The sequence below is a fragment of the Buceros rhinoceros genome, unplaced genomic scaffold, assembly GCF_000710305.1.
Source record: "Buceros rhinoceros silvestris isolate BGI_N320 unplaced genomic scaffold, ASM71030v1 scaffold28396, whole genome shotgun sequence".
Lineage (NCBI taxonomy): Eukaryota > Metazoa > Chordata > Aves > Bucerotiformes > Bucerotidae > Buceros > Buceros rhinoceros.
The window spans coordinates 3,523-18,110 of record NW_010419728.1 but is presented as its reverse complement, the minus strand read 5'-3'; the positions used below and the strand labels follow the sequence as shown (position 1 = coordinate 18,110).

The window sequence follows — 14,588 nt, the reverse complement described above, 5'->3', positions numbered from 1 at the left end:
GTCGTGAATCCCTGTGCCAGGGGCAGAGTGCTTAGAGGCAGCTGGAAGTGGCAGCAGCACCCCCGTGAAGCAGCAGCTCTCGTGCGTGCCATCCAGCATCGCCAAAGGCCAGCCCAGTGAGCCCCTGGGGACACAACCTGCTGGTGACAAACTATCTAGGGCTACAGCTCAACTTCCGCATGGCCCTGAGGGGTGAGGGGTGCAGACCCTCCACTGCAGGTTTTGCTGGTGTGCTGAGGTGCACGTGGCTCTCGAGCTGGGTTCGCCATGGCCAAAAACCAGGGCAGGGTGGCTCACAGCCAGCACAGCCTGTTGTGCCAGGGCACAGCACCCCACTTCTCCCCAGCTCCCAGTGCTTCAGGACTGGAGCAGAAAAAGAAAACCGCAAGGGCAAAAACCAATCAGCAAGAAGAGGAAGTTGGCACCCGGGGGAGCAGCGAAGTGTGTGCTTAGGGCAGCCTGTGCCCAGGCTGTTGTTCACCAAGTGCTTGAACCTTCCACGGCAGCAGGAGCACACCAATGTGCAAATTCCAAGGGCTGGGGGCTGCTCAGCTCCGTATTACCACAGCAAAAGGGACAAGAGAGGCAAACCCAGGCTCCTCTGCCTTTCACACCTAGCCTGAAGGCAAGAGAATTAGTGGCACAGCTTGAAAAATCGCACATGGCCCACAGGCACAGGACATCCAGGTACACTGGAATTCTCCACACCGCTGGGAACGAGGGAAGGAAGAGCCCCAGGGAAACACAGAGGAAGGAAAGAGGGACCTACACAAAGAGCTGAGAGACAGCACAAAGCACTGCAGTCTGACAGAGGATGCTCTCGGGCAGGGGATGCTCAGGCTGGTCCTCCCACGGGGCAGAGGAGTGCACAGCCAGATATATCAGGGATGAAAGGAGGTCCTTAAGAACAGAGTGGAAAAGTTGGGACACACCAGCCTAGGATAACGTTCACCTCCGGGACAGGGACAGACCTGCAGCAAAACACACACACAAGAGATGGGGAGCTGCCAGAGCACCAGCAAAGACTTCCCTCGTGCTGACAAGTCTGTGCTGGGTCCTGGGCTCCAACAGCACCTGAGGGACCAGGACGGAGCAGAGGAGGTGGAAGAATAAGGACAGGGAGTCAAAGGCTCCTACAAAGTCAGAAGGAGAAGATGGTGCTACACAGAGAAGCAAGAGGAAGGGAATGAGATGAAACATCAGAAAGGAAAAGCTAACCGAGTACCAGAGCTGCCCAGCAGCCACCAGCTGCACCCCTTCAGGCCAGTGAGAACTGCCGAACTCGCCACGCAGTGGGGTGCAGACCCAGGGCAGCAAAGGGAGAGCTGTGCTGCCTCCTGCCCCCGCCTGAGGCGGGGAAGAGAAGACCTCAGCCGGGCGGTGCCGGGTGGCGCAGTCACACAGAGAGGTGCAGCAGAGCAGTTACCTGTCCAGGTGGCACAGCCCAGCGAGATGGAGCTCCTTCTGCTCCACCCTCTCCTAGTTCAGCTTTCCCAGCAAGCAGAAACAGGTATGAAAAGCTCAGAGGTATGAAATTTGCTCCTGCCACCCTGGGAAGTGATGGTGTACAAGACAGCTGATCCACAGCCTGCTGCACGTGGAAGTGCTGGTCGTCAGAAAGCTGCGGCTATGGTTTTTCTGTTCTCACACCAGCCCCAGCGCTCCCAGAGGAGGTGAAAGATGCCCTAGAAAAGGCATGCAGTGGTGCCAAGCGGGACCGGCCCCGGCAAAGCAGAAATAGGGCATTGCCCAAAAGGTGTGTGGAGCCTGTAAGTGAGATGTGTGCAGACAAGTGAGGGAGCAGACCCAGCCCAGACCCTGGGAGCAGGGACAGGACTCGGTCACCCCAGACCATCCATCAGAAAGGGGAGGAAGCTCTCCCTTGAAGGCACTCACAAGCTAGGCCGAGACAAATTACAGTTGGGGGAAAAAAAAGAGTCAGTAAAATCATCACCACTGGAGTAGGATTTGGTTTAAGCACAAAATGAATTGCTGGTCCTACACTCAAGACTTGTCTAAGAGCCCCAGGCAAGTGCCACCAGGTCTTTCAGCCCTGTTCAAATTCGCTGGTTCTGGAACCCACTTTTCCACATGCACCTTCTCCTTTTGGGCCAGCCACCATCAACCCAAAAGGGGGATGTTTACTGGGTAAGAAAAATGGTGAGGGAATACAAAAACTCACACTCATGCACTTGGGAGATGATAGAGAACATCTAGCATTTCCTTCAGAGAAAGGGAATCTTTATTTGGCCCAGGGGGTCAGGAGGAGAAGGGAGATAGAGGGAAATCAACTAAAATGGAATGATTTGAATGTGCAAATACATCAGTGGCCACCGGGGTGGGTCAGACAGGAGCAAACACGAGACACAGGTGGATTGCACTGATCGCCGTTTCCGAAGCAGCTCAAAATTGAAACAAAAAAAGCCCTGCACCAGTTCTCCCGTACCGTTACTAAGTCCCGCAGCCCCCCTCCCGCAGTCAGTGAGACAGGCTCGCTCGGTTAGTGAACCGTTTCGGTGGCAGGCGGGCCAGCGCCAGTGCTCAGAAGGCATGCTGGGGTAGGACTCTCACACGCTCCTGTTCCCCACCTCCTACGGTGCCCTGTGTCTCCAGCCTGCTCAAACGCTCCAAGCTTCTTCCAAGAGCTTCTTCCAGCTGTCCCCGCAGCTCGTGGACCCCCTCCAGCTCCACCTGCAGAGCGCGGTCTGTCGCAGCGCTAATCGGACAGGCCGCACAAAAAGGAAGAGGGTTAGAGAGACACCCAACTGACCCCTCCATCCAGGAGGGCCACTTGCGCCAGGCACAGGCCCTGCATGCTCCCAAGGCAGCTCAGCCACCTCCTGCCTCACCTCTAAACCTCCCCAGAGCGCAGTCATCCCCAAAAAAGGCTGCGGCCCAGGGCAGGGGGCTCCTAGTCACAGCTGTTCTTCAGTACTTACCCAAGCACTCCACTTATGTGCTCTCTTGCTATCAGGTAGCTCAAATATCCCAGAGGCTGCAGCCCCATGAAGGGCAGGGGATTAGTGCGGAGGAGAGGGAACACAGCGCAGGCTGTGCTGCGGGCCAGCCGCCTGGGTAGGCACCTAGATTGATCCTTACCAACACAACAGTTGGTTGGGAATTTGACAGCAGCCTCTGAAAGGTGGCCAAGTGTGGGTGGGAAACTGAGCCGGGAAGGAATCAGCCAGAGAACAGAGATGGAAATCCTGGGGCCAAGACAAGAGGTGGCAGTGGGGGAACTTCACACAGCATTTCAAGCTGGCCACTGCAGCCTCTTCAAGGGAAAAAGGCACCCTAAAATTTGGACTCCCAGACATGCAGTTGTGCCATTCTTTGCCTAGACTCCCTCTTTCCCACCAAGGGCTCTCAGCCTTCAGGAATTGCCCCACTGGGTCACCCACTTCCGCCCCAGCAGTGAAGCAGGGCGGCGCAGAGCCAAGGCAGCCTCGCTTACCTGTCTGGGTGCGTGTGAAACTTTACCAGGCTGCCGTAGAGCTGCCTCTCTGCCTGGAGAGCTTCATTTAACCGATTCCTTTCAGCCACCAGCCCTTCCAGCATCAGTAACAACTGGTTGGAGAGAAGAGACAAGATGCAACGCTTAAAAAAATTGACAGAAATCAAAGGAGGCATCTGGCTGCCCCTGAGAAACACGGGCTTCCCCTTCCTCTCATGCTTGTGTCCAGGTGATCAAGTTGATCAGTGTCACTCCTGGACCCAAAAAGACTCTGTCTTTGAGACAAGTGCTACATGGAACCAACCCTCTCCTCTGCGGCGATCCCTTACTGTACACCACCAGCTTCCAAAACAAGCACATCTCAGCAAATCCAGAGACTGAAAACAAAGCTGCGGAACTGAGCACCAGCAGAAACACAAACCCATCTCAGCCTGCCCCACGTGGCACAGTACCTGCTGCCTTCTGTTTCCAGTAGCCTCCTGTCCTCGTGACTCTGCTATGGCCACTTTCTCCCGAAGCATCAGCACTTCTTGCGTCAGCCTTTCCACAGCTGGAATTTCTTCAGGATCCACCAGCTGCATCTGCAGATCCTGAAAACCAACAGCAGGAGCGCTCAGTGGAGAAGGCATCAGTCACAAGAGCAGCTGGACCTTCGCAGTCTGTCCTGGGAGGCAACTGCCAGAAGCTTCCAGCGTTTGGAAAGACCCAAGGAAATTTCTTTTCCTAAGAAAGAAAGGCCAAAGCAACCAGAGGCACAGACAACAGCTGGAGCAAAAACTGAGGAAGGACACAATGCACTTTGCTTAAAGGACTTCTGAAGAAATGTGTCACAGGTGTACCAGGCAAAAAGCAAAACGTTGACACTCAGGGGTGCAGGGCCTTTGCCTTCTGGCCAAAGTAACACCGAGGGCAGTAGGCAAACCAGCAGCAACACCATCCATGGGCAGCCAGCCATGTTACTCTGAGGATGCGGGGAAAGAAGAGACCACTACCCAGCACAGTGCATTCTCTCACCTTGATGAGGTCCTCCTTGATCTGGATGGTCCTGGTCAAGGACTCGATATCCGAAGCTTGCACCTGCAGCTCTTCCTCCTGGGTGGCCACAACAGACTGGAGAGCAGCGAGCTCCCGCTGGGGGTGGGAAGAGAAGCCCGTCAGAGACTTCAAAAAGCCAACACCCCACAACGAGCTGCTGGCCCATTTCCCTCACTGGGGGCACCCTTACAACAGGGGGCTCCAAAACCTCCAGTTGGGGCAGCCCAATAGTCTCCTGTAAACAAGGGAGATCAGCACAGGCTCCATCACAAGCTCACCCTGCTTTCCCTTTCCTTCTTTGCCATTAGCTCCAGCTCCTCTTTGGCATTAACAAGATCCTCCTCCAGTTCTGCTGCTGACGTAGTAACTGCAAAGACAACTCGGTTACTGCAGGGATACTGTGTGTCAGCTCTGACCCCAGGATCAGTCACAATCCCTCTCTGTCAAGACAGGTCCACAATATGTGTGTTCCCCATCACGCTGCCTCTTGGTAAACACTCTTCCTTCCCTGCTTGATCCTTGAACAGCAGCCCAAAAGCAACAGCAACGTCCCAGGCCTGCTGTCCCGCCCCTGGCCAAGGCCAGGTGTCCTGGACCCAAGGCTGATCCAAACCAGTTGCACTTGTCTCAGCCCAGCCTGAACCATAAAGTCAAAAAGCCCTTTGCTGGACAGCATCAGCTCCTGAGTAGAAGCACCTCACCTCAAATCCGACACCGGCCCTTCTCCTTCCCATATTCCTGAACCATCACCTGTGGGATTTCTTCAAGAAAATGGACATATTTTGGGCAATCCAGAATCTTATTTTGAGTTAGCAAAGCTATAATTCTAAAGTTCGCTTAAAGTCTGCTTTTAAGAGTCTGCTTTAGTAGCTGACAGAACCTTGGCTCTCAGGTAGCAAAAGTGCAGTTTTACAAAGTTCTTTGTTTGAAATTACTTATCGGAGCTCTGCAGCTCAGTTATCAAAACTTTAATTAGCAAGGATCCTTGTTTAAAAAACTGCTGAGAAGTGAGAACTCTAAGCCAAGGTCGAATGTCTCATTAACTTCTTGCAGGTGTGTTGAACAAGTTTTCTAAGTGAGGTAATCATAGGGGGGCTTTTCGTTAACCTAATACATAATTAATGACAAGTAATGAATCGTAGTGCCTAAAAATGATGTAACCGATTACTAATGAATTAACTTTTTTAACCAGTGACAAATCATAATGTTTAGATATGATGTAATGGTGTTTACTAATGAATTAGCTATGGAATAAAAATAAGAGCTATCTGGGAATAAATGGACACCTGTCGTTATCACATTGATACGTGTGGCTGTATTGTGTCTAAGCCTCCTGCGTCGTTTTGTTTTTTAACAATCACCCAAATTGGAGGCAGTGCTTTATTTCAAAATACTCGCACTTGCTCAAAGCTCTTTACTCTCAGTTTCATGTAACCAGGTTTGGTTTCCCCCATGTTGGGGACCGTAAAGAAGCTGTCAGCACACTCACCTCCCTCTGTCCTGCAGCTGCTGTCCCCCTGTGGGGCTCCAGCAATGGCTGTAGCTCCACAAGCTCCTTGCAGTCTCTCCTGAAACACAAAAGGCTCCAGTTTTGTACCTTTAGCACGTGCAGCTTCCTCAGATCCCCAGCACTGCAGCAAAGCTGCAGGCTGCTTTGCTGATGTCTCTGAAATGTGGGAAACCAGTGAAGGGGATCTAGCCAGGCAGCGGGAAAAAGTGAATTGCACCCAACCTAGAAGCTGTAAGTGTGGGCAACAGGGCGCCAGCCTGGTTTTGTATGGCACTGGGAGGACGCTGGCAGTGAGTGTCTTCATAGCGAGGATGAAACAGGTTTCACTCAACTGCAGCAAGCCCAGGTTTCAGCTCAGACTCTACAAAGACCTACATCTTCTTCCAAGGGTACAGCCCAGAGGGGCCATGCAGGAAAACAGAGCTCGGCCCACATACATGTCTCTGGGAGTGCTGAGAGCTCACTTTGATCCTGGGAATAGAAATGAGCAACCTGTTTACAGCTGCTCAAAAACATTCAGCATGTCAGCTCACCAACAAGCCATTAACAGCTGCTCAAGCAGGAGAGCGGCATATGCAGCCTCAGAGTTGTGTTCAGCCTCAAAGGGGGTTTTAGCAAAGCTGCTTTAAAAATACCAACTCCAATTGTGGAAGAGACAGCAAACAGCCAACAGGCTCTGCCAGGAATTAGTGGGACCTAAAATTAGCTCTCTTGTCCCCTCCAGAATGTGACAATGTCAGGGAGGGGATTACAATACAGCGAGGCAGCCCAACCCAAGGAAGGACTGGGTCAATGCTCTAAGGTCAGAGGGTGGATTTCTTTCATACTCTCACGTGCCCCGAGGACTCAAATACTGCCTGATCAAAACGAAAGGAGACACTGAGTGACAAAGGCTGGTGGAATCAAGATCAGAGCATCAGCAGTTCTGCTCCTCAGTTTCTTCTCTTCCTCCTATAGGAAGTCTCTTCCCTAATCCCGCTTTCATTTCTACCATTCTCTGAGGTGCTCCATGCTCTCCCATTTCCTTCTGTGGCTCCAGCTCTCTCTGGAGCCCCGAGGCCACAGGCAGAGAGACACAGGGCATGCTTCTTACTTGTATGGGCTGTTTGTCCTGCTTCAACAGCCTGGCACCAGCCGACTGGGTCCCGCCAGGCTCCTTCCCCAACACGTGCTGGCGTAGCAGTTGTAACTCGCGGCTCCTCTCAGCCAAAGCGTGCGCCATCTTCTCAGCAGCCGCCTGATTGAACAGGAAAACCAGGGCTGAGACTAGCGGTAGGATCCTGTCCCTCAGCTTCTTCAGAGACTACGAGAAACCACCTCAGTGTTTATCTGTCACCTGAGACTAGAAGTGTTCTGCAAACCAGCGCGGGAGCTACTGCTCCTGGCTGCTCACAGCGACTGCACTGCAGCCCCCCCATCTCTGCTCACCAGCCAGGCTCACCCCCTCCACCTACAGAGCAACAAGCTCCTCAGTTTCTTCAGTCCACTCAGCAGAAGAGGACGACGGAGAACAAACAAGGAGAAGGCAGTGCCTGGCCTGTCAGCCCCCTTTTTATGAAAGGCAACTCGATGCAAAGGATCTTGGGTAACACTGAACTGCACCCGCTGTGCAAAAGTAGGACCTGTACCTCTTTAAGTGGCATTTGCCTGCCCAGAACCAGGGACTAGTGTGACTAACGTGGAAGCTAAGAGGCTGTGAACAGAGCTTCCTCAGACTTCTGTGCGGCAGTGAAAACAGCTCTGTCTTCCTTTCCCAGTGACACCCACAAGAAGCACTGACTCTCCCACGGCTCCCCAGAAGAATGGATATCTAGGAGGATTGGTCCCTCCTTCCCCACCACACACAAACCCTGCCCGGTCAACTTAATGGCAGGGACCTGACACCTAAACACTGCTACTAGAGCTGTTACTTCATAACTGTTCCCACATGATGGGTTGAGACCAACCTAGAAACAGTTTACGGCATCTCCCATGGTTCTTCACATTCAGCAGCTCCACCAGGCTACACCAACAACAGCCAGAGAGCAGCTTCTATTTGCTTAACGCGAGGCAGAGCCACCCACCCCAGCCTCCCCACAACTCACTCTGCTCTGCTGCTCCTTGGTGCTCAGAGCCTGCAGCAGCTCCCGGATTTCAGCATCATGCTCCACAATCTGACGGCTCCTGTCATTGAGGACATCCTGCAGCATTTTCTCCTTGTGCTGGAGACGCAAGCACAGCTCCTCTGCTACCTCACTCTGTCCTGGGCCCAGCTTGCACAGCAGGGTTGCAGTAAGCTCCTGAACAACAAAGAGGAAGGGACAGATGGAGAGACATTGCTACCATCAAGCTGCAAGATGCTCAGGGACAAACAGCTCTTCAGCCTGGGTGTAGCTGAGAGCAGTGTCTCGGCAAGCACAGGTATTTACAGCTGCCAAGAGCTTCCAAAGCACGGGCACGGGTTCAGGTGACCTCCTCAGAGGCAGGCAGCCAGGAGGCTCTGGTTTGGAACCACTCGCTCCGCAGACAAACTGGCTGAAGGCTCAGGAAGGCAAGCTAAGGCCTTACCTCTACTTCCTTGTTCCTGTCATGCAGGCAGGTCTGCAGCTGCTGGATGATCCCCTCCTGCTCCTTCTGCCTGTTGCAGGACTTGGCCTCAATCTCCTCCTTGAGCCAGCGGAGGTTTTGGCAGGTTGCTGAGACCTGCTCTAGTTCCAGGGTTTTGGCTTTCAGAAGGCTCTCCAGGCTCTGGGGACCACAACAGAAGCAGCTCAACCAGGGACAGAGACTTTATCCTGAATTAAGCAAAACTGGCAATATTAGTCTCTCCTGCTAGTGGAGTTAGAGATTCACCCCTGTCCTCTCATCACACTAACCTCTGCCCACAGCCCAGAACACAAGTGACCCAGGAGCTTGCCCCACACGCAGGGCTAGAGGAAGGCAAACACCCTGCAGCTGCTTTCCCCAGCAACAAGCAGAGCCTTCACAGGACGGTTTGCCCAGCACCCCAGCACAGCCAGGCCAGACTGTGCGTGCCCAGTACAAGCACTCACGTGCATGGTGGCCTCGTTGCTGGACAGGACGCTGCGCAGTCTCTCCAGGTCACTTCCACGCTCTCTTATTGAGAGATGGAGCTGTTGCAGCTCTTGCTCCTTCTTCTCCAGGGCACAGAACTTCTCATCCACTGCTCGCTAGGGTGAGAGGGGTGATCGCTCAGAATCGGGCAGCAGGGCTCTGCAGCCCACCAGTCACTGTGCGGGGCATCTCAGCTCTCCCTTTCAGAGGGCTCCATGAAGAGCATGCAGAAGACATGGTCGCCCCTGGGGTCAGCCTGGGGCTGCACCACTGGTGGTAGGGCAAAGGCTGAGCCTCAGGGAAAACCAAGGCATCACCAACAGATGGTGCTCACCTCCAGAGCAGCATCCCTGTCGCTGACTCGCTGCTGCAGTTTCTCCAACATGGCATTCATGGCTGCAGGGCTCTTGTCCGAGCTTTGCTGGCATTGCAGAAGCTCCCTGGATTCCTAGAGGTCACATGCACACACACACACCCCTAAACTCCTCAGCAAGCAGTACAGGAGAATCAGGGCTAACTACCCCTGCCCTGCTCTTGCTCCAGCCCTGACATTAAAGGGTGGTAGAATCCCAGCACCTGGGGCTGGTTGACTAGCACCTGCCAGGGCTCACCAGGCAGTGCTGTAGGCTGAGGTACTCAAATACCTGTGCTGCCTTTCCTCATCCTGGGAGCCCAGAAGCATCTCTTCCCTTCCCTCTTCACAGGGCATGTGTGAAAGCTACAGACTGACTTTTGCATCACCAAACACCAAAGGAGCAGGAGAGGCCCCGCTTAGTTACGCTTAACTTGAATATTCCTGCATCTCACCTGCAAAAGCTGTTCCTTGCGAGCCAGATGCTGACTCAGTCGCTGAAGTCTCTGCTCCTGGGCCTGCAGCTCACGGCATTTCTCCCACTCCACAGCCTGGAGCTGCTGAGCCTTGTCCTGCAGCTCTGCCTGCAGCTGCTGTACCACAGCACGCAGCTCCTGCACGGGGAAAAAGCACACACCTTGGCAGTCAGTCCTCAAGAGACCCGGAAACAGCAGGCCAGTCTGAAGGAGCCAAGAGCAGCAAGGGCTGTGGAACAGCCAAAGGTGCTCTGCAATACTATGGCTTTCACATCTCAAAACATGCTTCCACGGTGACGAAGTTTGAATTTATTTCATTCCCCAGGGATCCCATGCACTAAACCCCTTGTTCTGGCCACAGGCAGAGCTGTGTAGTCAATCACACTCACCTTTGCGGCAGTGGATGTGAACTTTCTAACAGCACAGAAACAGATGGCACCTTTGCACCAGCCAGAGACAAACAAGTGACAACGTTCCCACTACCAAGCGTCTGTGCTGATTCTAAATCCTCAGACATGAAGCTGAGGAGGCTGGAGAGCTCTCCCTGCCACATGTGACAAGGGGTTAGACAAGCGTGCCCGGACTGGTGTAGGCAGAAACGATGAACGAGAGCCAAGTACTGACTACATCAGCACTTCAAGTCTTGTCAACCCGGAGACTTCCAGGCGAAGTGCCTGTCATACCTGGTTGTGTTTCCAGGTTGCCTCTTTCTGCTGCTCTCCCTCGTGCACCATGGTCTCTAGGAGCTGGGTTGCTTTCTTGGCTTCAGCCAGCTGATGCTCTTTCTGGCGCTGAGCTCTTTTCAGCTTCTGCACCTCCAGCTTGGCGCAGAAAAGTGTGTTTTGAAGGTCTAGCACTGACATTTGTTGCTCCTGGGATGAGAGCGGACTCTCTGACATCTAACAAGAGCGGGAAACAGAGAAACTCAAAGATTCACTTCACGAGAGGGATTTAAGAATCAAGATCCCTGCGGAACAAAACCTGACATATTTGAGGCTTTCTAGAGACGTACCTGCAACTGTCCCAGATGGCTTCTGTGTAACATGTCCCGCAGCTTGCCCATTGTCTCATTCTGCCCTTCGATGATACGGTAGAGCTCTTCTGCCTACAAGCCAAAGGATAGGAAGCCCAGTCACTGGCAAAGCAATCGCAAGCCCTCCCGTCTCGAGCCTCCCGCGTGGATTATGACAGCATTGCACGAAAGCAAGATGACAAGAAATAATTTAATGAGATGCAGGATGCCTGGCATGGCTTCAGCGTTCCTTTCCAGTGGCTGTCTATGGCACTAGCACCCTTTCCTCTTTTGGCGAGCACCATTCTGTCCACCTAAAACTATTACCTTACTCTCTTTGCTCTTCAGGGCCTCGTTCAGACTCTGGATTGTATGATCTTGCCTCTGCGATGCTTCTTGGGCAGATTTTAACTCAAAATTCAACTCATTCAGCTTTTCCTGTAGCAACTGAAGACAGAAAGATATTGATTTTCTAATCCTGCCCAGTGCTCTGCATTATCGCCCTTAGGACTCCCTCCACTCCCTACTCAAGTCCACACAGCCCAGATGTTCACCAGATCAAGACCAACAAGGCTCCCTCTGGAGTCAGTAAATATTGTTTGAAGTGGGTGGAGATGACTGAGTAAACACAAAGCTCTCAGTCTCTCCACAGGACTGTCCCGGTGCTACCGGTCCCTCCAACGCAACTCCCACACGCAGGGCAGAGGTTCCAGGCTTAGGTTCACCTATCACACTGGCTCCCACATACTCCAGGAGAGTCTTGCTCTGACTGCCCAGGAGCCTTCCCAGCTTCTACCGTTTGTTTCTGTTTTCTCAAGAGCAAAGGGGCTGCTTCAGCCTAAAAGCCTCCCAAGACACATGAAAAAAAAAAATCAACATGGAGAAGCTACACATTCTAAAAATGTCCCCTTTGCTTCCGAGGTCCCCCAGAGCATTGCAGCTGCCCCTTTACATCTCCAGCAGTTTCAGGACAGTTCTCTGCTTTCACCATAAGGTTAAGGGAAGGCTGTGCATTTATGCAACTGCTTGTTAGCACTTCAAAACACGCTGCCTGCTGGCATTCTTTGTCTTGGATACACATCTTCCTCAGAACTGACTCAAGCCTCAATTTCTTAAGGAGGCAGTGGTGCCACGTGCATCCCTCTTGTGGCTCCTCAGTTTACACCCCTGTCATGTCACCTCTTGGAGGGCAGACACTCCCCCTAACCTGTCCGAACACTTCCAACTGCATTTACTGGGCCTCAGGCCTCTGTATTTCCCTGTCAACCTTTGTGGTCCAGGCAGCTCTAACAGCTTACAGCTGTCTCCAGATTCAAATCAAGATCCCATCCCAATGTTTTTTCCCGTTTAACCTCTCTGTTTTCACAGTGGGTGTAATTGACCTTAGAATTCAAGGGCGTACGTAAGAACATCTACCCCTTGATCTGCCTCAAGAAAACTCAGACGCGTGTTTCGTTCCTAAGAAAGCCTTTAAATCAAACTGAAAACAGGATCCCCTCTGCGCCGATCTCTGGTACTGCTTGAAAAGAGGCAGCTGTCTCAAAAAGCAGGTGCCCTTCTCTCCTGCACCAGGCTCTGCCTGTACAAACCCAAGAGACAGGGCAACAGCCCTGTGCGTCTCTCCCTCACCAGCTCCTGCAAGGCTCACCAGGCAAGTGGGAAGTTCATCCAAAACAACGACTTGCAAAATAAATACAACTTTCACAGCCCAGCTGCAGAAAAAAAGTAAATGCTTTAACTCAAGCCAGCAGACAAGAGCACTCAATCGTCCAGCAGCACACACCCTTGCTGGAATGGAGGGGCAGATGCCTGCCTCTGGCCAGGCTAGGAGCCACCGCCCCAAGACAAACGAGGTCACGCTCACTAGGCACTGAATCCACTGTTCCCGAAGAAATACCTTGTTGGCAGCTTCACAGTGCTGGATTTTGCCCTGCAGCTCCGCAGCACACAGATCAGACACGTGCTCCCCCGCTGCAGGGTCACTGGGAGCCGGTTGCTGACGTTCATCCTGCAAATTCTTAAAAAAAAAAACAGAAACAAAAAAAGGAAAGAAACAGCTCAAGTCCTGCGCTGGCTTCTTCCAGGCACCCGTCATCCCTCACAGACCTTGCTGCAAGGGCTTACACTGTGCTTTTCTAACTGCCTCCAGAACACCACGCTGCCCATGTCTCCCCTCCCTGGGTGGTGGGCTGGCACCAGGCAGCTCTCTGCCTGACCTGCCAGAAGCTCCCTGCTGCCCCAAGGCTCTGGCTGGGCTCCCCGTCCCTCCTCACTCCTATACTGTGAGCCCAGCAGCTTGTCCCGCTGCATCCACTGCCACACGCTGATGACAGACCTGCTCCCCACAACCAAGCTGCACCCCCGAAACCTCCCCTCCTTCCCACATGTCCTGCTGGCAGCTTCAAAAAGCTTCAAAACCAGCACCGAACCGAACGCCTCCTTCCCACGTTCTGCCAAGCTTCTCTGCCTCCGTCGAGTCTACAACCTTCAATCTTCCTCCCAGCTACCCTCCTGCCATGAGCCAGCAGTCGCTGCCTGCTCTGAACCCCTCTGCTTGTGAGTCTCTAGGCCCTCCCTCACCGCTCCCCATGCTCCAGCATCCTCGCTGTGTGCGACCCCTGCAGCTCCACAAACCACAGCAAATTCAGTGCCACAGCTGAGATTTTCTCCTGACACACACCCATTTACAGAGCAGGAACAGCCTACGTTTGACCATGGCCTGCCAGACCTTGCTGGCTGAGCACACACTAATCCCTTGTCATCCCTTCTTACTATTTTGCTGCCTCCCAGCTAGTGAGCTCCTTAGCGTAGCACTCAAGCCCAGCCACCCACCCAGCCCCCACAGGGCTGTTAAGCATTCCTGATTATCATCACGGACACAAGATCGCTTGTACTGGGGTCTGTTTTAACTGGGAGCCCTGGCAAGCGCAGGGTTGCAGAGCAGAGGCTATGAGAACACGGCAGAGCTTTTCAGAGCACACACAGGAGCAGCAGCTCCGGGCAGCACAGGGAGAACAACAACCAACTGTGATTAGCCCTGTCAGACTGAATCCTCATCTTTATCAGCCACAGAAACACTGTCTCTGGAAAGACAGGGAGCTCCCCCAGCCTGTGCAGTGCCTCTCACAGACAGAAAATTCAACAGAGAAACAATCCTTTTCCTTTACTCTGATGTTTTGTTAAGATTTTAGTGAAAACTTATATAATCACAGCAAGTAATTTCAAATTTGCCCAGCCAGAAGGCTCTGGATCAGACAGGGAGAGCTGCTGGCATCTGTCACACAGCAGCTGTTTTGAAACAAGGCTGATGAGAACAGTAAGAAGAAGAAGAAAAAAAAAGGAAAACACACCTTTCCTCACAATTTGCACATTCCAGAGAAAAATGAGCAGAAAGCCTGCAAAGAGCTAAGAGCAGGGAGGGGAAAGGAAGAGCCAGCTCCAGAGTCCAAAGTCCCCAAGCCCAAGCTGCCTCACTGCAGCCATGTCAGGAGCACGGCTCCCCCGCAGTCCCTCCTATAGCAGCCCTTCACTGACAATGTCCCCTCAGCACAGCTCTGGCAACACCAGCACGCTCCCACCTCGAGAGAACCTTCTTTAAAAACCAAGAATGAAATCACAGCGTTATCCAAGCCTGCCAAGCTGGCATCTGCCCACAACAGCGGCTGAAAGACGGGCTGCCAGCAGGGCAAGGCGTC

General features: G+C 53.0%; 1 protein-coding gene across 1 annotated transcript in view; it reads right to left on the bottom strand.

Moving 5' to 3' along the window:
• Positions 1–2,198: 2,198 nt before the first annotated feature.
• The window catches only part of LOC104496001 (myomegalin-like), a 15,694-nt gene continuing 3,304 nt past the window's right edge, over positions 2,199–14,588 (bottom strand). The window contains exons 4-19 of the mRNA XM_010139058.1: positions 12,791–12,910; positions 11,221–11,340; positions 10,894–10,986; positions 10,565–10,780; positions 9,861–10,019; positions 9,388–9,501; positions 9,032–9,169; positions 8,547–8,726; positions 8,084–8,278; positions 7,093–7,236; positions 5,979–6,057; positions 4,768–4,856; positions 4,469–4,585; positions 3,907–4,044; positions 3,455–3,567; positions 2,199–2,716 (exon numbers count right to left, since the gene is read on the bottom strand). Of these exons, the coding sequence (XP_010137360.1) occupies positions 2,542–2,716; positions 3,455–3,567; positions 3,907–4,044; positions 4,469–4,585; positions 4,768–4,856; positions 5,979–6,057; positions 7,093–7,236; positions 8,084–8,278; positions 8,547–8,726; positions 9,032–9,169; positions 9,388–9,501; positions 9,861–10,019; positions 10,565–10,780; positions 10,894–10,986; positions 11,221–11,340; positions 12,791–12,910 (2,190 nt within the window). The 3' untranslated portion in view covers positions 2,199–2,541. The remainder of the gene's footprint in view (positions 2,717–3,454; positions 3,568–3,906; positions 4,045–4,468; positions 4,586–4,767; positions 4,857–5,978; positions 6,058–7,092; positions 7,237–8,083; positions 8,279–8,546; positions 8,727–9,031; positions 9,170–9,387; positions 9,502–9,860; positions 10,020–10,564; positions 10,781–10,893; positions 10,987–11,220; positions 11,341–12,790; positions 12,911–14,588) is intronic.